The sequence below is a fragment of the Oreochromis aureus genome, linkage group 5 (assembly GCF_013358895.1).
Source record: "Oreochromis aureus strain Israel breed Guangdong linkage group 5, ZZ_aureus, whole genome shotgun sequence".
Taxonomy (NCBI): Eukaryota; Metazoa; Chordata; class Actinopteri; order Cichliformes; family Cichlidae; genus Oreochromis; species Oreochromis aureus.
In genome coordinates, this window is record NC_052946.1 from 22,846,525 (window position 1) to 22,869,213 (window position 22,689).

The following is a 22,689-nucleotide window of genomic DNA, read 5'->3' on the forward strand; positions in this document are numbered from 1 at the left end:
CAAATTGGCTCTTGGTTGTCTGACGCTGGCAGTGAGTGCTGGCAAACACAAAAGGGAAAATACTGTAGTGCAAACAAGTGAAGTTTGACAAATACGGATAACAAGGTGAATACTTTTTGATTCAACCACAGCCTGCTTTACTCAATAGAGTTACCGGATTGAATAATACTTGTTCTGTGCCAGGGCAGGTCATTCAGGACTTGGGTCAGGTGTGGCAGCTACAGTAGGCCATCAGTCATTTAACTGCCCCGTCCCACCTTTCTGATCCTCTAGCTGAGGTAACATGACACTTAGAACTAGCAGAGCTGCTCAGTGTTTCCATCATTACAAGGTGCCATGTTCAGCAAAATATAAATACCCAGGAAAAATGCAGTTCACATTAGAAGAAAGAAGAAATATCCAGTCAGTGATCCATTTGCCTTATTAGTACATGCTCATGTCGCAATATTGTTTGTTGCCTGTTCTTGTTTGGCCGTGAAATTAAAACGATATGAGGTGCTGTAAGTGTATAAATGCAAACAATGGTCTCTTTTAGCCCATTGCAAGGTGATTGCTAGGCAACATGATAACATTGTCATCTATCACGTATAATTCAACTTTTGTGGTTATAATGGACATGTTATTGTCATAAAATTAAAACAATAGGATCCTTTCATAAGGTGTTGTAGGTGCATAGAGGCAAATAAACTGTTCAGCCTAGCCTGTTGCTAGGTGGTTGCCAAGCAATTTGATGGCATTGTAATGGTTGCTCAAATCCTTATCATGTAGGAGGAGTTGGCAGACAAAGAGACAAACACAGAGATTTTGTTTTATAAGAAGAAGAAAAGACTGGTCAATTTTAATAGATTACCCGAGTTATTGTTGATTTAGCACTATGTAGGTTTATTATTGTTCTTACTGATATTAGCATTTTTACGAGCTTTTTCACTCAGTGTGGAGATAAAGATGAAGAGGTGAGAAGAACAGCAGGTGATATGTTGTAAAGCTTCTTGGCACGGAAATAACTCCACTTTACTCCCTTGGTGGGCTTTATTAATACCCTTATGCACAGGATTGGAGCCTGCAAAGGGATGTACTGTAGGATGGGGGTGGAGGAGAAGCATGGCACCCAGAACAGCTGTCCTGTGTCTTGAGCCCAAAGAAGCTCATACAGAATTACTAATCATCAATCACATGGAGGTATTTTCATAAGTCATAAATAGGATCCATAAAGCCAGATTTTCCCTCACTACATGGGAAAACTTACAGATGCCCTGTTCCTATACATGGCTTCTCCTCTCTGGCGCCAGTCAGTCCAAAGTGATGTCTTCTTCGAGCCAGGAAGCGAGCAACAGACAGATGGACAGATGACTGGGTGGGTGGCAGCAGACAGAGTAGTAGTCTAGTCGTCCCTGTTTAGCTCCTACTCTCCTTCCTGTTCGGTAGCTTAACAACTATTTCTGTATCTGTGTCAGCTTTGCACTTTTGGAGTGGACTGTCACTTGTGAAAGCACCCCAACACCACTTGCTTACATGTGGATTGGTTTGCTGTACAGCTAAGCTATGCAAGTGAATACTAAATTTTTTTTTTTTTTTTTTTTTTTTTAACATGGACATTATCTTATTGGAGATGAACATTTTATTATCCTATTTTTTTCTAGTATTATTTAGTCCCAATACAAAATAACTTATTTGCTAGAACTCAAAAAAACTCTTGAATTATTTATTGATATGACAACCCCTATATTATGTTTTTCTCATGGTGTCAAAACCCACTGTCATTGGTTTTTGTTTTCTTTTTTGTATACCTTTTTTTTTTTGTTAAACTAGTGAGAAAAAACTAAATAATGCACAATTTTTGAAAAGCAAAAAGATGTACATTTTATTGTTACTCCCCAACTAGTCACAGCAGATGGCTGCCTCTCCCTGAGGCTGGTTCTGCCAGAGGTTTCTTCCTGTTAAAAGGGAGTTCTTCCTTCCCACTGTCACCAGGTGCTTGCTCATAGGGTGTCGTCTGATCATTGGGGCTTTTTCTCTGTAATTGTAGGGTTTTAACCTTACAATGTAAAATAAGTTGAGACGACAACTGTTGTTGTGATTTGGCGCTATCAAATTAAATAAAATTGAATCAAGTTGGCGAGCCATGTAACATTTAGAAAAATAGATGTTCTGCCATCTATTAACGGATGATGAGGTAGTGTTGTTTTAGGTATAAGTGTGTCCTGGAAGCCCAGTTTCATAAATGCATAATTTTGAATATAAAACCGTTTATATTACCATCTGTCCATTTTCTGCTGCTTAACCAATTCAGGGTGATGAGGGACAGAAGGCAGGGTATGCTGTGGACGGGTTACTAAGTGTCTAATATAAAGTTCCATGAAGAATGCCTTCATCTTTGCTGGATGAAGTCTGATTATAGCAAAAATTGAAAAAGTTCCAACTTTTTTGTCATGTGATTGTTTGTTTTGGGGTTTTTTTTGTTCCTTTTTCCCCTCACTGTTCAAACTGGAGACTGTGGCACTGCAGTTGCAGTGATATAAGTAAGGGGTCTTCTCTTTTTCATGCATTGTTACTGAAACTGCTTTAAAGTTTAAAAAACCAATGATATTATATTTAACGACATAACAAGTTATTACACTTTTCATTTGAAGGTTGGATTATAATATTTTATAATAATCTCATCCTCCTTGATACTGAAACTGGTATTAGACAACATCACTACATATTGGGTCCAATCTCATCTTTCAGGGTGAGTAATTTAATTCAAATACTTTGTTTTGTTCCTCACTAAGGACAAAAAGTTTGGAGATACCGACGCTGAATTTAATGGATGTTTACCTTTCCAATGAAGGTCAAATGTGCCATCTGTATCCAACTAAATACAGCTCAGCTGGAACCAAAGGAAGTGAATGTTATCAGAATGTAAGCACACATTGTGCCCAGTACATATTCTATTGTTTGACATGCTGAAACCTGGCATACACAGATGTATTAACACATGACGAAATCACCATTCAGGAGTGTTTCTAACATCAAACCCCCTCAGAGTTTTATTTTTCTGTTACGCACAACTACTACAACATACAGAAATTCCTATGAAAAAAAAAATGTCAAGAATAATTAAACGATCAGTTTTACATTCATATGAACACAGATAGCTGCTGTGTGTATATATAAGTCTAAAGTGTTTTCATGGATTCTGTCTGAGTTCAGGGCTTTTTGTCCTCATTTTCTGGTTTTGGCAAACACAGTAAAAATCTCCAGCTGCATCAAAGACAGAGATAAGAGAGTGTGTGTGTGTGTGTGTGTGTGTGTGTGTGTGTGTGTGTGTGTGTGTGTGTGTGTGCGTGTGTAAGACGAAGAGAGAGAGAGAGAATCTTGTAGCCTGATTCTGGCCTGCCTTGCTGGTCACAGGTAATCTGCCCAGGAGCTCTGGTTTGAAAAGGAATTGCACACATGCACACATTGGACATCTGGCCACAGTGCCGGTTCTTATCTTTTCTCCCGATGCCGTTCTGTCGAGCACATGGAGAGCAGTGATAACATCGAGCCCGGGGTTCTGATAATTACGCACACATGCGCGCGCGGGTGCACGTACGATAAGTACTGCATGATTTGCATACAGCATGTATCTATACATATAGTGTATTTGTCTTTGTCTGCTATCTGTGAGTGTGAGACTACGACTAACGCTCACAGACAGACTTTGGCTAATGTTTGACTGACTTTGTTTCTTTTCTTCATCTGTGAAGTTTTAACCAAGTTGTTGGCAGTGACTGATTCGCAAAGTGCAAAGCCCTTGTAATGAAAGACTGTGACTGTCTGCTGTGCTTAGCATCAGATCAAAAGATTGCCTCAACTGTGGTTTACTAGGCACTTTGTCTTCTTTTCTTCTATTAAGTACATTTGTGTATGTGTGTGTCTGTATTTGTGCGCAGGGATTGCTGCTCTACAGTATAACGACTGGTTTGAATAGTATTTGCTCTCAATTTGACAATTTGCAGATTTTAACACGGAGAATAAAAGAGTTCTCGTTTCATAATTTGCATTCTGTTGAGGGTTTTTGTTAGGCAGAAGTGCGTGAGAGGATCTGTGAATGTGTGCACACGCTTACCCAAGCCCGTGTGTGTATTAGTGCACGTGCCCATGGGGCCCTGCTAGTGTTTGATTGCTGCTCTGACCACAAGTTGGGCTTTGACTCACAGTTCTAATTAAACGTAGGGCAGGTCTGAACTGGCAGGGCACACACACACCGCCTCTGAAGTTGATCTGTTATTGCCATTTGGTTAGTTGCACCCTCAAAAATGGTTCATTACACTGGTAGCACACACACATGCTAATGCCTCGCCAAAGGCGACTGCAGCTGATCTAAACAGAGGCTTCAAACTTTTAAAGGTTTTAATTGTACTGCAGCTGTGGCACACAAATAATAGTTGTCACTGTCATAACAGCTGTAACTGAACAGCGAAAACCAGTTTTTAAAAGTCATACGCAATCTGTAAAAGGACTTTTCTCAAGCGTACTATTATATATTTTACTATGTAGCTAAATTTGATATTTTTAACCCTTTTCTTTTTTTTAACCCTGCTATGACTCTAAAATGTGTTGATAACCTCTGCTGTACAGGAAATGTGTCACTGGGAAATGGTGAACAGGGAACGGGGAAAAACGTAGGGAAGCGGAAGATGGAGAACGATAGCCAGTGGCTGACAGTGAGAGAAAGGACAGAAAAGTAGAGTAAGGCAGACGGGGCAAGAGACTTTTAAAGGAAAGAGGATATCTCAGTTGTCGAACTAAATGTTGTTTTCAAAAATGGTTTCGATCTAGGGAAACATTTCAGAGAAAGGTAGAAAGTCACTGCCCCTGGAAAAAGAAGACATTCGGGAAATTTAAGCCCCTTAATATTTAAGAAAAAAGTTAAGAACATGGAAGAACAGTCCTCCTGCAAAGAAGGGCGAATAGCCTGTTGGTGTCTCAGGAGAAACAACAGAACCCAGCTGTTGCTCTGCAGGCCACCACACCCAGCGGAGAGAGGCTCCATTTGTTGTTGTTGCTGGCCTTCACGACTCTGACAGAAAAAGTGGGAAAAGGGGGAGGTGGAGGTGGTGGCAGCAGACTCCGGCTGACTTAAAGTAAAGAAAAGAGAGAGTGAAAAGTAGCAAAGGAAATGAAAAGAGGATGCTACATCGCTTCTGGTTTGTCCGTTCTCCGTGAAAGGGTTTGGTCCAAAGTTTGTTATCTGGGTCGAGTATTGAGAATGCCACTGCTTTGTTTGATTACCCCAAGACGCGGGAGATTATGAAAACACAGCCAAGGGGACGTGACCTCAGCTGGGACCTGAACATTAACGCCGTTCCCACGAGAGCTCCTCTAAGCCATCTCTTTTCCCTTTTTTAACTTGCGTCAGACGACTTTCACTCCCATCCATGTTATCCTTCACTTTCCGCCTGACGTTTATTTTCTTCAACCTCCTCTCGAGCTTCATCTTAGTTGTCCTGTTGTTCCCATTTTTCCTTGTGTCATTTATTTTCCCTCTGTCTCCAAATGTAATTGCTACACTTTTAACAACTGGGCTGTTTTGTGTAGCTATTGTAAAACACACTGCTGTCATTCAACAAAATTATGACCTGGGTTTAAACCTTTTTTTTTCCCCCCAGTCTTTTTAGCCACATTTTCCCTCAGCTACTGGTGAGCCATACAAGTAGCATTCCTTTATCGATTGCATTAAATACCTAATAAATGTAAGATAATTAGGTATTGGTTAACATTTTTGTCAAGTTCAGAAGGAAATGAACCCCATAAAGTTTCCTAAGCTACAGAGGAGTCACCAAATTTGGATCCACGCTGGATGTAGAAGAAGCTTTGTGAGGGAAAAGTGCCTCAAACATCGACACTTGAGCCTTTCAGGTCTGACAACTAGAGGCTATAAATAAGTAAGATTACGGGGCCTTTGAATTGGGAAGAAGCATACGTGGAATAAAAAAAGCATTGGATTTCATAATGAGTCCAACAGTGTTACTGAAGTGCAATGGCAGCTTGGTCGAGTTCTGCTACATTTCCATTGGTATGAAGCTACAAATTGATGCCTGCGAGGGTCACTGCATCGATGTAAGATGATGAAAGTTGAGCTGGCTTCCTGTAGCACTGCAGTGATGTCTGTGAGTGCTGGAGTCACAACACTGCTATTCAGTGAGGTGTCCTATAGCGTCACACCCAGTGTTATTTCTAGTAAGTACCTCAGTAAACCACGACAGCAGAACGACAGAGACAAAAGCATAGACTGCATATAAAAGATGGAACTGGTAACCATGACATAAACCAGTGGTTTGTGAAATCGTGTGTTGAAAACCTCAAGTGAGGCATTTTGGCTCCTGCGAACTTGGTGTTATGAAACCGGACATGACAAACACATGGATCTGAGAGAGAAACTGAGATACACTGCACAGTTTTAGAGTAGAGTGATAGGCCCACCCTAAAGAATATCCGGTTTTGTCCTTTGTTTTTAACTCTGATGGGGACCATAATTTACAAAATGAGCATCTTGTTACACTCAAAAAGACATGAAACTGGGAATTGAGAACATAAACTCATCAGTAAAGTGTTTACTGAGGTTACAGATCAAGGAAGCAAAATGATCTTTATTTTTGGAGTGAGAGAAGTCGCACTCTGCTGGAAAGAATAGATTTGCTTTACTTTTTCATACCCTAAAGCTGTCATTTCATATACAGATTATCCTCGCATCATTTATATTTTTAGTGTTAAGAGTGTTTATTTTTTGTAGAAAAAACAAATGTCATTATTTAATAAAAAGTCATTGGCTTTTAGTGTCTTTTTTCTTTTTCTTTTAATGTAATCTACACATAGGATATGTGTCACTGATAGGGCAGGTTAAGTTAGTAGGTTCCCCTCCTTTTCCTGTCTCCACCCATCCCCTTTTCCTTTTCCTGTCTCAAGTCCCAGTGAATAGATTGTGTACCCATGCACACCCAATTACACGCCATGTTCACCGAGCTCCCCCATGAGAGCTGCAGCCCTGGAACAAAGAGGACATCAGAAAGAACACAGGGGATTGCTGCAGGAAATGGAAGCACACGTAGTGATCATTTCAAAACGAGGGGGTTTTGAAATGGTCCAGCTGTACAGTAGTACACAAACCCTTCAGATGTGGAATGTCTTTAGTTTTCGTTAACTTAAGGAATACAGTGTGGTGCCATGTGGCTGCAGAATTACATAGTTATTAAGGTCCTGAGGTTTTTCCTCAGGTTACAGTGTTTTTCAGGCGGGAAGAGGACTATAAAGTGCACGTTAGAACATACTTGTTTGGTGTTTTTATAGCAGAGAAAATAGACACAAATGCTCCTTGTGTGAACCAGTCACATAATAGTAAAAATTTGTACAGAGGTGAAGTCTGCTCCCATTTATGCAAGTTCCCAGAATTTCAGTATTGGTACACGGAATTAAATTTGCTGTAATTATAGTGTTTTTGTGTGACCCAGTATGACTGTCAAGAGTTTAAAAAATCTGTGGAAATAGCTGCTAGTTGTGAGATGTTTACACTCAGTATATTTAAACAGTCTTGTGGTCTGTTTCTCGTTTAAGCAAACCAAATCTACATCCTGGTTTGACACATGTACTGCTTTGAATCTGTATCTCTTAGTCCCGACATCTTATATCCACCGAGTCATCTGGAACTACTTTATCGAATGAGTGTTTTTACTTCCAAGCAATACCAGTGACAGTTCTGCTTATTGTGTCAGCGCACACTACCTGCTGCCTCCATCCATTTTTAAAAATCTCATTAGCAGTCTAAGCAGAGAATCCCAGACCACCTTCTACTGCATCCCCAAGCCAGGCTAGAAACATAATCTCTCCAGCGTGTCTTGGGTCTGCCCCGGGGTCACTTCCTGGTTGGACATGCCCAAAGCACCTCACCTAGGAAGCATCCTAGTCAGATGCTCAAACCACATCAATTGGCTCCTTTTGATGTGGAGGAGCAGCAGCTTTACCGTGAGCTCCTGCCAAATACATGATTTCCACACCCTGTTTCAGAGGCTGAACCCTTAAAGCCTTTGGAGGAAGCTAATTTCCAATATTTGTCTCGGCTATCTTATGCCTTTAGTCGCTACCTAAAGTTTGTGGCCATAGCTGAAGGTAGAAACAAAGATCAACCAGTAAATGGACAGATATTTTCTGCTATTGTTCCATTTCTTTCTAAACTTTCTCTTTCCTGCATTTGTCTTGACATTTTCACTCTACTTTAAACTGTCTCTCAACCAGTAAAACCCCCAGACCAAAATTGACTTGCAGAATTGACAGACTGCCCACATGGTGAAGAAATACCACAGAGGAATTCAGGAATGTTGTTGGGAATACACCAACAGTTGGTGTTGCATAGTATCCTATGATGTCATTTTCTTGCCTGAAAATGGGAACACACATGCACTTATGTATTGCCTGTGTATTTGTGTGTGTGCAAGACTGTTTCAAGTGTGTTACGAAAGAGTCAAAAGGAGTTTAACACTTTTAATCCTGTTTGATCTTGTTGCTGGAATATGACACAATAAGTTTACAAACCCAGATTTATTTAACCAAAGTTTATTTCAAGCACGGTTTTCCTATAAATTGCGCTTGAGTCATAATGTATCACAAATAGCAGCAACTGAATAATTACTGGCTCCCAACAGACTTGTTGCCAACCTATTCTGCAACGCACAAATACTCCACTGATCCCTTTGTTTTCTATCATCTATAAATTTTTTTAAAAGTCATATAATGTTCTAAGATGTTTTATTCCATATCATGTAGCATGATGCTTCATTTGGATCACTTATGATCACTAAGTGATTGCTTAGTGATCGTTTATGTATCAGGAGTATTGGAACAGCTGAGAGGCAACACGCTGTAGCAAAATTGGTCCACCCCAAGGATTGGGTCCCCCGGCACAAACAGAGTAGTATAGTGTACGCTGTTAAGTGCCGTGAGGATTGCCATGATGTGGTTGGTGGTTGCTGATCAGTGGTCATGACAGTATGCAAGAAACTGACCTCACAGTCCATTGTTCGTCAGTGGTGCTAGTTTCAGTCATTATGCAAATGAACTGTTTATAAGTTCGGGGAAACCTGGAGTCAGCTGAGGCTGAAGAAGCCACTTAGATGAGTGATGAAATGTTTCTCCCACTGAAAATGCTACGTCCTAGGGTTTCTTTACCTGGATTTTTGAGCATGCATCAAGATGTATGATGTACCCTCTTTACTTTTAAGATTAGGTTGAAAACTTTCCTTTTAGATAAAGCTTATATATTTACACTCACCTCTTTTCACACTTTTCATGTATTTAATCATGAGTTATTATTAATCTCCATCTCACTTCCACAGTGTGTCTTTTATCCTGTCTCCCTCTGTCCTCACCCCCAGCCGGTCACAGCAAATGGCTGCTCCTCCCTGAGGGACTCTGTATTAAAGACTCTGTATTACTTTGCTAACAGAAGTCCATGTGTTTTCCTGTTTTTTGTGGTCATTTGATGCATAAAAATCGATTTTCTGCTTGAGTTAATGAAAACCCTTAAAAAAAAAAAAATAGCAGTTATAAAAAATCATTTTCATACAGTCCTGGAGATTTTCCTTTGGGGGAAGGCCAAAACCTCTTTGGGAGGTGCCATTATGTACCTTATGCGGATTGTTGTTGTTTTTTGTTGTTTTTTTTTGCATGTAGCACCGCAAATCTTTGTTCACTATGACAAAAAAAAGAGCCAAGTTTACCTTCATATGTCTGTGGAACTTGTTTCCAAAAACCTGCAGCTTATCCTGATGTTTGTGCATCAGCATAGTAGCACTCCTGTGTTGGATTAAACCTTCCTGCAGCATCTCTGCAAACCTTGGGGTGTGTTGGTCTGCTCCGACTTTCCGAGTGGGAAATCCGAGTTGAGGGGACGTTCCACAAATAATTTCCCAGTAGGAACCCGGAATTTCCGACTTATTCAGGAGCACACCATAAATCCAGACTTCGGACTCATCCTAAGTCTGGATTTATGGTACAAAAAAACAGTATTTCTGGTTCAACAGTTCACCCTTAAAAAATTTGAATGTTTTTTTTTTCTACGCTTTAAGCTTTTAGGATATGCTGAGACGTTACACAGAAATGGAGGTGTTGTAAAATGTTTTATCAGTACCACTTCCATCATGTTTTTGTTATGTCTGTTTCAGTTTTTTTTTCTTTTTTTCATCTGATAAGTGAATGTCCCACTAGCATAGTTTACATACAGCCTAAATGCCCTCCAATGAGAGGCCACACTGTGTATAGACAGATATATGAACAGAGGTTTGTAAATACTTTTATGAACTATCCAAGATCACCTACACCAACTAAAGATTTTCTTCCAACTGGATATCCCTCGTCTTCTTCCTCAACCAACAGCGCACAGTCAGTGTTGTATCCAGCAGCCATAAACCACATCAGTCTGTGTGGTCCTCTAATTACATATCAGATGGAGCCAGTCTCCATGATGAAAGCTCGACTTTGCACTTTGTGCTTTGGTGTCAGTCCTAATATGTAAAACAGATGTGTGTTTAATAGCAAAGCCCATCAGTGGTTGTGTAGCACTAGCTAGTTGAATGACTTTAGAGGCTGGATTCCCACTGGGGCCACCCGCACTTAGGAACTATTCCTGTAAGTTGGCTCAGTATTTTGGATTGGCTCTCCTAAGGAGCAGCAACCCTTGTCAGTGAAATGACAGTGATCTGAAAAGTTTCTCCCTGATAAACTGTGATTTCAGGCAGTAAACACTGTAGCTCGGGCACTAGTTTTCGAGATAAACGTTGCCCTTCATGCTGAGGCTTGTGCTCCATTTGCGGGGTAGCAGCAACAATCAGCAGCAGCAGAGAGTTGGCTGTGATTCTACCAGCCTCAGCTTCCAGCTAAAGCCTTCACTATCTGATCAGATCCCGGCCTTGTCTCAACAACTAGCCTGGATTATAGTTGTCATATCAGCCGGAGCCCAACTGATTACAAACACATTCGCACAATGATTACATGCAGCTTACTGTTGGATGTTATGAAACATCCTGCAATCCTTTTGTTTTCAAACCTGCGGTGGCTCAAGGTCTTGAAGCGATAAGGCGGCTTCAAAGGTAAAGATGTTTCATTGATTGTGTTGTTGCCAATTCCTTTGAGGGTGTGTGTGTGAAGTAGAGGTCAAACAGCCAAGACAAATATAATTAAAGCTTGAGCTGCAAGCAGTCATTAGTTTTATTGTTGATATTTTTCGGATTAATTTATTCCTTCAAATAAAAAAAGAAAAAAGAAAAATTGAATCCTGCTTCTTGCTTTCTTACAGCTGTTAGATGAGTCAAGTTTTACCTTCTCACGCAGCTTTTTATGGTGATAAAAGTTGAACATGCACCAAGTCTAGCAAGACATAAAAATAGGCTGGTGGCTGCCCCTCCCTGAGCCTGGTTCTGCTCGAGGTTTCTTCCTATTAAAAGGCAGTTTTTCCGTCCCACTTTCACCAAGTGTTCGATCAAAGGAAGTCCTTTAAATGTGGAGGTTTTCTCTGTACTATTGTAGGGTCTTTACTAAGGATGGGATTTAATAAGAATAGAGCGATTCTGATTCCATTATCACTGTCACGTATCGATTCTCCTATTGATTCTCATTGGGTTCCATATAGCACACAATTACTGCAGATTTGTCAGCAACACTAGATTCTGGTTCGAGCAGCACAAAAATCTAGACTCATCATATCAGGCAACATTTTTCCAACTTTGTGTTGTCCAGTTTTGGTGAGTGAGCCATGTAAATTATAACTGGAGTTCCCTGTTCCTAGCTGTCTTTCACTACTGTGTGCCCATCTGTTCTGTTGTGCATTTAGAGATACTTGTTTCCATACCTTGGTTTTTGCCGTTCACTGGGTATTTTCTCTTCTTAGACGATTCTCTGTAAACTTAAGAGATGGTCACATGAGAAAATCCCACTAGATCAACCATTTCTGAAATACTCAGACTCAGGATGGAAAATACAACCTTGCCATGTTCAGAGTCACTCAAATCACCTTTCCTCCCCCATTTTTAAGCTCAGTTTGAAATTTGGCTTCAGATGTGATCTCCTTGATCTCCTTGATCACATCTGAATGCCTAAATGTATTGAGTTGCTGCCGGGTGATTGGCTGAGTAGATATTTGCGTTAACAAGCAGCTGAACAGGTGTGATTGTACATGTGAATGATGCAAGAAGGAGTTTGAGCTTCAGTAAGTTCCCTAATTGGACAGAGCTGAGAAGTGATTTATTTCGATCTTGGCTTTACAGAAATCTGCTTATGCGTTGCAGCAACAGAGGTGGGTTCCAATGGTTGAGAAACATCCCAAGTATTCAGTTGAGCTCGAAAGAGTGTAGTAAAGTTGTTGGCTTCAGTTTGCTGGAGCTATTCGTGTTACATAAGGTTTACCCCCGCCCAACACACACACACACACACACACACACACACACACACACACACACACACACACACACACACACACACACACAAAATCTCCCTCACTCTTCTACCTCTACCCCCTTTCCATTTTGCGGAAAAGATTTCACACAGGCCCACATACTCGCCATCAGTGTGGCATGGCAGCCATCCAGAGAGGGGCTCCAGTGTCACTCCCTTTCAAAGAGCTCTTTGCTTGCTGTCCTTTTGATGGCTGTTACCCAGCAGCAGTGGAGCAGAAATGCAGAAAATCTAGCTTTTATAAAAATTTGTCCTTGATTTTCCACACTTAGTTTATGAGGGGGGAAAAGCTTTGTGAAAACTTGCTAAAGACCGTATATACAGTAGTGGCAGAGCTGCTGTGGAACAGGTTGGACAGCTTTTTCTGCTGGCACACATGATTTTTAGCCACAGGAGCACCTGCGGTCCTTACTGTGTGTAGCACTACCTCCCTGTCAAAGCAGGTATGTCAGGCAAAGCTAAAGTAAAAGCATCACTGAAATATTCTTGTTTAAATAGAGTCAGATGAGGAGGAAAGAAAAATAGTGGAGGAATCTGGCTCAAAGAGACTATAGTATAGCATTGCCAAAACAGAACTCAGTGGCCCATATTTATAACTGCTTATGATTTAAATGTGAACTTTCTCCTTCAGGTATCAATAAATTCTTCATTAAAGTAAAGCTGGTGTCCTCAGGCAGCTAAGGTGTTTAAAATGGGGGGATTTACATACAAGTAAATCTAAGTACAGTTATTAATCTTTCTGTCTGTAGTAAGGTGACAAAACAGGACTAATCTTGGGCTGCTAATAGCTGGAGACAAGCTGTGCTAAGCCTGGCTTAACTTGTAGGGAGGAGAGGGAAAACTGTTTCTTTGCAAAGTGAGAAAACACTTTTAGACCTGGTCTTTGGTCGGTGACGCTCTTATGGTTTCATCAGTCTGCTCTGTTCTGATTCTGTCTATCAGGATTTGATGTCCCTCTCGGGGAGGGGTGGAGGGGGTTGCTTGTACATGTGGTTCAGACTTCTCCTGAAAGTTACTCATAATGCTGTTGCAGTGACTTTTAAAAAAAAGTGACCCCCGAGTGCTCATTCAGACATGAAGCTGCCGCTTTTAGCCGTGTCAAAATCTCCAAAATGGTGACGTTGCCAGGTTTGGTACCAAACAGAGACGTGCTGTTGCACAAGCTGATTGCACAAAGGCTGCTAGGTGGAAGGCTAAACCGCTGGTGGTCAAGCAATAGTTAGAGCAAAAAACATCAGCTACAACACACAAGCTGAATGTTTTTGCATCTCTGTTTGACACACATTAAACACTGTTTTAAAGCGGAGCCTTTTTTCCCCAAGTGACCGAGCCAGTCAGTTTCTCCAGTTGCAGATGCTAAGCTATCTGTGTTTACAGTTGAGTAACACAGTACTGTTGGACTTGGCACCACACAAAAAACAACAATAATAGTGCATTTCCCTAAATGTTAACTATTCCAAAAACCATAATTTAAAGAAGAATTTTCCGACTGCGAGAAAATATATTTCATTGCATTCACGCAGAAATAAACCTGCTGATGTTCACACCAGGATGATGTTGTCTTGGATACAACTCCAACACCTTTGTTAAGCTACAAGGCATCAGTAATGATTTATTTGTTTGCATCCATTTCTGTGAGAGATGTTTCCCCTCCTCTGGACATTTGTCAGAATCTAAAATAGGTCAGTCTCTGTTTTAATGAGGCCAGTGTGCAGGGAGGGTTATGCTTGCAGTAAATTGGTGTATGACATTGATTGTTTCACATAAACCAGCCAAATCTAAATGTATAGTGTAAGTAGCTAAGTGGCAAAGCCCCTCAGTGCTGAGCATTCCCCCTCCTCTCGTTCTCTTCCCCTTAGATTTACTGTGGGTGAGCTTTACTGTGAGCTTCTATATAATGTCTATATTTATAGTTTCTCTTCTCTTTGACATAGAAAATGCTACATTAAAGGACGGGTGCAATAATTATTACACTGTTGATGTAATAATTGCTATTATTTTTTTATTCATGTAAATTTGAACATTAATTTAAACATAGTTGATCATGCAACAGTGAAAATAAAATAAAAGCATAAAATGAAATAATAAAAAAAACACACATTGATTGAATTTATATGTGATAAAAAAAATAATACTCATTGCAACTGCTCTTGGAAGATGTGTGACCTTGTTCTAAATGACCTTCATAGAGTTCAGTTAGTTCAAGGCGATAATCAAAGAGACTGGGCTTTACTTAAAAACCATTTGAACCTGTTGGATTTCTGCTTCTTCCATGAATTTCACGTTTCAGCGTTGAAAGCCGCGAAGCAGTGCTTTCAGAGGACACTGTGTGTATGTGTCAGAATTGCGCGTATTTGTGGTTGTGTGTGTAACATTCCAGAAAGTGTCAGAGGTATGCGAATTACGTCTGACAGAGGAAGAATGTGAAGACTTCTGCTGCCATGTGAAGGCCGCTGTTGTTTACTGACAGACTCATGCAGAAGAGGCAGCTCAGCTGTGTGTGTGTGAGTGTGTGTGCGTGTGTGTCTTTTATTGCGTCACTTCCGGAAGTCGCATCACATTTCTGTCATAATTGTGTTGCGTGTAGGTTGCACTATAATGATGGGGTATGTAATTCCTGGTACTCCATTTATCTGAGTCAGAAATATTTTAAACAGATTACTGGGAAAATGAAATCTTAGTGTACATGAAAAAGCAGGACTGTTGTGGAGGGCCGCGGCAACATCTTAAAAAGAGATCAAATTGATATCAAGCAGAATCGAGTTTAGCTTAGCTTGGGAAAATTAATTGCCCATCCTGTGTTAATGTCTTCCTGGATGAATGTGTTCATAGACATAAGTAGGCTACTCACTGTTGTCAGGTATACAGATGACTGAAGTGATGATAAGCATAAACATTCACATTGTTGGCATTTTTTTCCAGCTTTTCTTAGTTTTAAATTCCTCATATTTGTTTTGGACCATAGGTTGTTGTTCTTGTGAGAAACTCTGTGTCCATGATTACGATTGGTCAGTTTATGCTTCAGTCCTCTTACTGCTAGATTTGGAAACCCTGGTTGATTAACCATGGTGTGACCACCTATGGTTTAGTGGTTCGATTTAGTTATGCCAGATGACAACAATGATGATGATGGAAATATATACGGTGAAGATATTTCACAGTACAGGCACCAGAACCCCATGGGGAACATAGCATGTGTTCCAGGGCTCACTCTTTTTTTTGGTTATAGCAGAAATTTCCTGTAAAAGATATTACTGCAGAATGATTTAACAATCAGTGCTGGTTGTGCAGATAGGCTTTGCAATATGGTCAAATGGCAATGCACGCGAGCAAGTGCACTTCTGCAAGACACATTTTGAAATATCTTTGCTCAGCTCATTTGTAGATACAAGAACCTGAATAGTAAGCAAAGTTTTTAAGCTTTTAAATGTTTGAAGTTGCATCATTGATCAGTGTCTCCTGAGAGCTGCTCTACCCGTCCCTACAGGAATCCCTTTAACACATGCTGTTCTGGAAACACAAACATAACTGATGTGTTAATTTTGTCTCTTTTTGTCTTTGCTGATTTTTTTTTTTTTCCTGTTTTTTGTCTTTCTCATCAGATTTGGGACATGAGCGATGATGAGAGCATCTGAAGAACTGGCGGAGCAAGCACTCAGAAGGACTAAACACATCCATCCATACTTTTTACTTTCTTTTTTCTAAAATAAATCCTGTATTTACAAAGACCAAGTTGTTTACGTAATCAACACCAAGCACATGACCAAATAAATAAATAAACGCTTTAAAAAGGCTGTTAAAAAGCTTTAGAATTCCTAATAGTCCTCATTTGGATTCAAGATGACCCAGATCTTCAGAGCTGGGAAGTAATCTAATTAAATAATAAGCAATTAAGAAAAAGACAAAACAAAAACTGAAAGCCTGAACAAGTTTTGATTTTTTGTTTTGCTTTTGATATGTAAAACTGTTGAACTTACTAAAGAATGTACCTGTTCCTATCACCTGCTGTTGTCTAAACACACTTTAAGTCCCTGAACAAAAACACAACAAAACCTGCAAAAAATATTGGAACTAAAGAGTCTAAAAACACCAAGAAACCTCTCTGAAGTGCCACAGTTTCAATCCACTCCCAAGGTCTCTGCATCAACACATTTAATGATTTTACTGGAGAGATCTTTGGCAAGGCAGTTACGACATCTGTTCACTCATTCAGTTTGAGAAAGAGCTTCGGATAAGTTTTGAAAATAAAATACAATTCTGCAGATTCGTCCATTTTTTGGGTCTTTTGATTAGAGGCTGTGACACGTACAGTAGAAGTGATGCTTAAACCAGCTTTGTTGCTATGAAGCTTTCACTCAGAGAGGACTTGCATACAGATGTGTTACTGTGATATAATTAGAACTGTGGAAACTGTTGCTCTTGGTTTGTTGGTGTTGATGCATGTACGTGTTTGTGTAACTGTTTTTTTTGTTTATTTTTACCTCTGCATTGTCCTGGAAGTCTCATCTGCAGTGATTCGCAATGTATTCAGTGTATTCACATGTACATTTTAACAAATGCTTGGATATTTATGAAAGTGACTGAGACTGACTCGAGTTTTAATCATGAGAAAGGATCCGGTTTGTTTTCTGATTAATCTCTGAGCTGTTTTTCTCTTCTGTATTAAAAAAAAACTGGAATAAAATCCATTATTTCTGTATTAACATCTGTGAGGTTTATGTCGCTATGCAACAATATCCTTCTTACTTTAGCTCAATCTTTCCAAAAAGCTGTTTGTCGCTTTTCAAGCAACTCTCGTAACCATTTCCCAAGCACAAACACACCAAACAATTACAAGACAAAAACCCACACAGTCAGACTGTGGTTTAAAAGCACTTTATTGTTCATCAAGGCTACTTTAACGTACAAAAAAGGTGGCCTGCCAAAACCTTTTAAGTAGGAGACACAGAGCCACAAATCTTGATAGAAATTTTATTACAGTTCAGAGTATTACTACCATTAAGTACATGCTACTTCCACTTCAAAAAAGACCTGGAAAATGTGGTGCAGTCCGAGTAAAGACAGACTCCTCTTTGATTTATTTGCTCAATTTTCATGTTAACTTGATTAAGAATGCAAAACGACTTCAACAGATGGGATCTGTGGTGACATATTTAGGAGTGACATCCCCAAAACTCATTTGCTTGTTAGATCATCTACGCCTCGCTGCCTGGCACCAAAGCAGATGATCCGCAGCACAAAAACAATCTACAGTTTAATCAGTTCCAACAGCAAATTCAACAAATGCTGACTGATAGTTTTACTTCACTCATTTCCCATCCATAGACGAAAAAAGTCATGAAAAAAAGACTATTGCTTACGTGCTGTTTGAAATTGTACCTGCCTGCTAGCCCATGACTAATGGGGACTTATATTGTTTTACTTATATTTTTTTTAAAATGAACTCTTTTGGAAATGGCAAGCAAGACAGAATGGGCTAGAGGCAAAATCTTCCAACAACGCAAAACATGCAAATTGCTCTAAAGGCCCGCAAAACAAACTTTGTCTTGGCTTACTGGTAAGTCTTGTTCAAATGTCTCTGAAGTCACATGATCGAACACCATGGGGACCAATGGAAGTAGCGATTGTCACCGACACACCTGTGGCTTACTGTGGTTTCACACGTTTTCTGTGCTCCTGCACTTGAACCTTTACTCTAACAAGACAAACTCTATAAACAAAAAAGATCAACTTTTTCACAAAAAAAAGAAAATGCAATGATTACAATATAAGGACAGGGAAAAAAACAATTAAATAGCTACATATCATTAACAAATTCATTGTTCCTCAAAAAATACCTACGATTTTTTTTCTCTGTACATTCGTTACGCACAGCGTAATGATGGTCTTATAGTTTACCTATTATAAAAAAGTATTTTTTATTAAGTGATTTTCCTACAGTGCGTAGGGAGTGTGTGCCAAAGCATAAAGAGAGCCTACCTACAGGGTGGTAGTGAAATGATAACAAGAAAGAATAAGAGAAAAACAAAATCCTCTGGACACTGAGCCCATTTCCCTCGTGTTAAGGTGTTACTGACTGCATACAGGCTGCCTGAATCTGAGAGGTGGGGGGAGAGGCAACGCTGAGTGGCAGGTGAACATGTCCTGGCTCACAGGTCGCGCTTACAAAAGCTCAGCTTCTGAAAGCTCAGCCTCCCGCCCCAACACTCTGCCTGCGAAAAACCACCAACCCAATCCACTCGAAACTGGTCACAGAAAGCACAAGTACATGACAGAACTCCAGTTAAATGTGAATCTCGGGTAACATTGTAGAACTTCCATCATCTAGTTCTAGGCTTGTTCTGATAGCTGAGACTGGAATGTGTAGACGCTTTAGGACGCGGTACAGAACTCTAATGTACGTACTTGCCGTTCTTGACACAAATTACACAAAGCCAACGAATCAAAACCTCACCACCTATCTGCCTTAGCTCAGAGACTTTAAGTCAGTCTGTAGTTTTAACGCAGGGTGAGTAATGTTTTCACTGACGGCTAGTAAGACCCCAAGTTCTCTAAATTGGACCACTAAATGTCCTCAAAAATTAAAATTCAGTTGTTCCTTTATTCTCTTTATCTTTTATTCTTCACTATGACCAATTTATTTCTTAAAAAAAGGCAAATGGGGACACCTTTTAATTCGGGCAAAGACACAAGAGATGTTGTTGGGAGGGGACGGGGACAAGTAGCCCTCACTACTTATTAGCTCCGCCTGTTGATATAAAGATAGCGAATGCGTTGAGGCCTGTACAAAGTTGCCTACAGCAGGAATGTATGCCACCTTGGCGCAGGTTGCTTTGCAGAGTAAAATTCATTTCCTTAGACTGCAGCACTCTAGTTTAAGTTCAGAAAAGAAAGAGAGAAATATATATATATATTTATAAAAAAGGTCTGGACACCAAGTCGGAACACAAAAAGTCAGCTGATGGAGGTTGAATGGGGTGAAACGTCACACCATAAAATTCAGATAACTAATTATCAGCCAAGTGTTTTGTTCTCTAGCGTCTCTCTGCTAGGTCTGCCAATGCTATTTCCGTAATGTCGTCTTTTCAGTGCCGTAACTTTAAGACACTTTTATGCGTCAACAAGATGTTTGAGAGCCATCGCGAACCAACTCTTCTTGTAAACAAACCCTGCTTCCCAAAAGCATCCGAAGCCTGCGAAGGTAGTGATGGCAGCTGAACAGGCTAGATGCTCAGATGCTTTTGGAGAAAACAAGACCCCGCTGACTTTTTGCTGTTTGTGTGGTGTCTCAGCTCAGTCAAGCTGAAGTTTGTAGCATCCTGTACCACTGATGGATCAACATCTTAAGAAAACCTTAATGAGCTTTGGATCCCAAACCCAACTAAACCCTAAGACGATCGTCACTCTGCTGCGGGAGTGAGCTGATCGCCTGCTGGGTTGAGATGATTTTAGGAAACGGAGCTCTCATCATTTAACAGAGCCTGTCCGGAGGCTGTCCCACTATAGATGTTTGTTACCATACTGCTAGTAATGGAAAACAACAAAACAAAAACAAAAATACAAAATTGTAATAATAACAATAACAATATGGAGTACAACTGACCCAGCAGTGAGTGTATAGTGTCTATGTCTGTTACTGACAACGAAAGAAGTAACAACTAACGTCTGAATGAAAAGGCTAATAAAAGTTATGTTTGAAATGCTAAAAACACTAATAGATACCAGCTATTAAAAAACAAACAAAAACAAAACAACATGCATTAATTTACCCTTAAAACCTTGTAGAAATCTACCAAACCACAGTGTGTAGGAGAGGGAGGGAAGGACAGCAGGGTGTATGCCAAATATAATTACTACACCCGTGATCAAAGAGACCAAACCCCCAAAAACAACAAAAACAAAGGTGTGTTTGAAGAGATCTGAAAAATCTTCTCTCCCCCGGTCGAGAAACCAGACTTTTTTTTCTTTCAACCACAAAGTGACATGCAGCGTCATCTATCCCCTCATCACTGTCAGCAGTTAAGCCCGTGAAACACATCAAAGCACGTCGTTCGGCAAAGCCCAGCCTTCAACACACTCGGTCAGTGTTTTCAACCCTAATCTCCTCTCATTACGGTTGTGATGGCCATGAACATCACAGTAGCTGATGGTTTTTTTCATTTTTAACCTGACTGTGCTCTTAAACTGAAAGCCAACAGTTTTTATTGTTCGATACAAATCAGCACTGCTTAAATAAGAATCTGGATGTGGGTAGAGCCGATACCAGAGGACTGGGCAGCATGACACGTTAAAATATAATACCTCCCAGGATCAAACCGAGGGGTCTTTTGCTTTTTAAGCATCTGTATAAACCACATACAAACATTGATATTTACACATCTTATGGCCACATTAGACCAAATCTGCAAGCTGCAATTCTAGTGTTTAATTCAACCTACTTATAACCTTGTTCTCACAATATGATGTAGCAGTTTGGTGACTAATGGTGGATGGTAAATTTTTAAGTCCCTCCAATAACTTCTCTCTTTATTTATATTAATACTTGCAGCTCTCAATATAACCACGCTGTAGTGAAGTGCTGGTGGCTGTTTGAATCACCCAGTATCTGAAGTTTTTCACCTATGTGTGTGTTTTCAGCTAACAGCTTCACTACCGAAGTTTCAGTGATGGAGCATGGACAAACGCTAGTCAAAAGCTTGCTGTGAATCATGCGTCTACTGCCCAACCCCATAAAGGCATGTTTAAATTTTCCTAAGTGCTTTCAATAAATAATGGATAATGACCTTGTTCACGCTTTTCTACCAGCGCTGGGGTGGAAATGTGCACGGGTAGATTTCAGAGAGGAGTTAATGGGATGCAAAAATGGCTGTTCCAACAAAAGTTGGGATAATATGCCATCGTCTCAAAGTCAGCCTCATCCGTCCCAGTGTGTTCAGTGCCAGATTGCAAAATGACATGCCACGCTTTACTCTCTACGGCAGTAGTGCAAATCAGACCGAGTCGATCACTTAAGTATACACATACAGTAACAAAACCACGAGAACACATACACAGAAGAGAGAGAGGAAAAGTGAGGGGGGGGGAAGGCAGGTGAGAGGATGAAAGAAGATAAAAACAGAGGGAGGTGATTGCAAGATGGCTTTTTGTTGTTTTGTTTCTGAGGTGGGCATGGATAAACATCAGCGTCTGAGGTTTCTTTGGTAGAACAGTCAGGTGGTTTATGTTCATTTTCTCCAAAGTGTTTCTCGCTCATCTTTCCTTTGAAACGTCGGGCATTGCATAACTCAGAAGCAAGTACACAAAACTACCGTTAAAGAAAAATAACAACAAAGAAGAAAAGGAAAAAAAATTAATAATTAAAACACCTCCTTTTCCGTTCTCTCCGTATTTACATATAACTACAGACACTTGCTCAGCTCCAAGCTTGACATGCAGGATGATGTATGACTGGAAGGAGCAAGCTCATGCTCCACCTAAGCTCCAGGCTAAACCCTCATCACTCATTACTGATTGTCTGGCATTAGCATACCAGAGGACAGATGGGAAAAATGACTGTGTTGTTATTGCTCGATTGATCCTCTATGAGTGCACAGTGAGAGAGCGGGCTTGAGGGTTTTAGATATTTTTAGCAGACCAGCAGACAAGCATTCCCTCTGGGATGCTGGTGACAGACCAAAGTGATGGGGGCATGGATGTTAGAGCCAGGATAAGGATTGGGAAAACTGGGGTCTATCCAACCCCCTTCAGGAGACGACAGAAGGGGAGTGGTTGTGATTGACCATGCGACTGTCAGGGGAGGAGTTTGGGCTGCTGCCAGATGACGAGGGACTCCCTTTGTTTTTGATCTGCAGCCAGGTTTCGCCGAGCGCCTTGGCAAAGTGGTCATCCACCGAGCCCGTGATGGACACCGAGTTGGTGGCGGTGGGCTCGGGCTCCTTGTAGTTTTTCCCAAGGCTGCGACGGAAATGTTCCTCAATCACAGGGTCACACACTGTGTTGGCTTATGCAAGAAGAAGAGAAAAAAGGGTTTTAGTTACAATTTTAGTTTAAAAACAACAACAACAAAAAACTAAAATACAAAGAAATGGTCAGCAGGAAATTTGTTTTAATGTGCATATGAGTTTACTTTTTTATTGCAGGTTTTCTTTTTAAATCAACATTTTAAACTTCACTGTTAACCTCAATGAGATCATAGAGATTTCACTGGGATCATAAAAACCCACA

The 22,689-nt window shown here is 40.3% G+C and overlaps 3 protein-coding genes across 5 annotated transcripts in view; 1 reads left to right on the top strand and 2 right to left on the bottom strand.

The window, feature by feature from the left end:
* Positions 1 to 17,168, top strand: part of atg7 (ATG7 autophagy related 7 homolog (S. cerevisiae)) — a 59,069-nt gene extending 41,901 nt beyond the window's left edge. For both annotated transcript variants that reach the window (XM_031731402.2, XM_039612250.1), the window contains exon 19: positions 16,068 to 17,168. In XM_031731402.2, coding sequence (XP_031587262.1) covers positions 16,068 to 16,100 — 33 coding nt within the window. In that variant the 3' untranslated portion in view covers positions 16,101 to 17,168. The remainder of the gene's footprint in view (positions 1 to 16,067) is intronic.
* sirt4 (sirtuin 4) overlaps positions 1 to 22,689 on the bottom strand; it is a 700,781-nt gene that overhangs the window by 621,260 nt on the left and 56,832 nt on the right. The gene's annotated exons all lie outside the window — the stretch shown is intronic.
* Positions 20,351 to 22,689, bottom strand: part of vgll4b (vestigial-like family member 4b) — a 41,669-nt gene continuing 39,330 nt past the window's right edge. For both annotated transcript variants that reach the window (XM_031731401.2, XM_031731399.2), the window contains one exon: positions 20,351 to 22,465. In XM_031731401.2, coding sequence (XP_031587261.1) covers positions 22,209 to 22,465 — 257 coding nt within the window. In that variant the 3' untranslated portion in view covers positions 20,351 to 22,208. The remainder of the gene's footprint in view (positions 22,466 to 22,689) is intronic.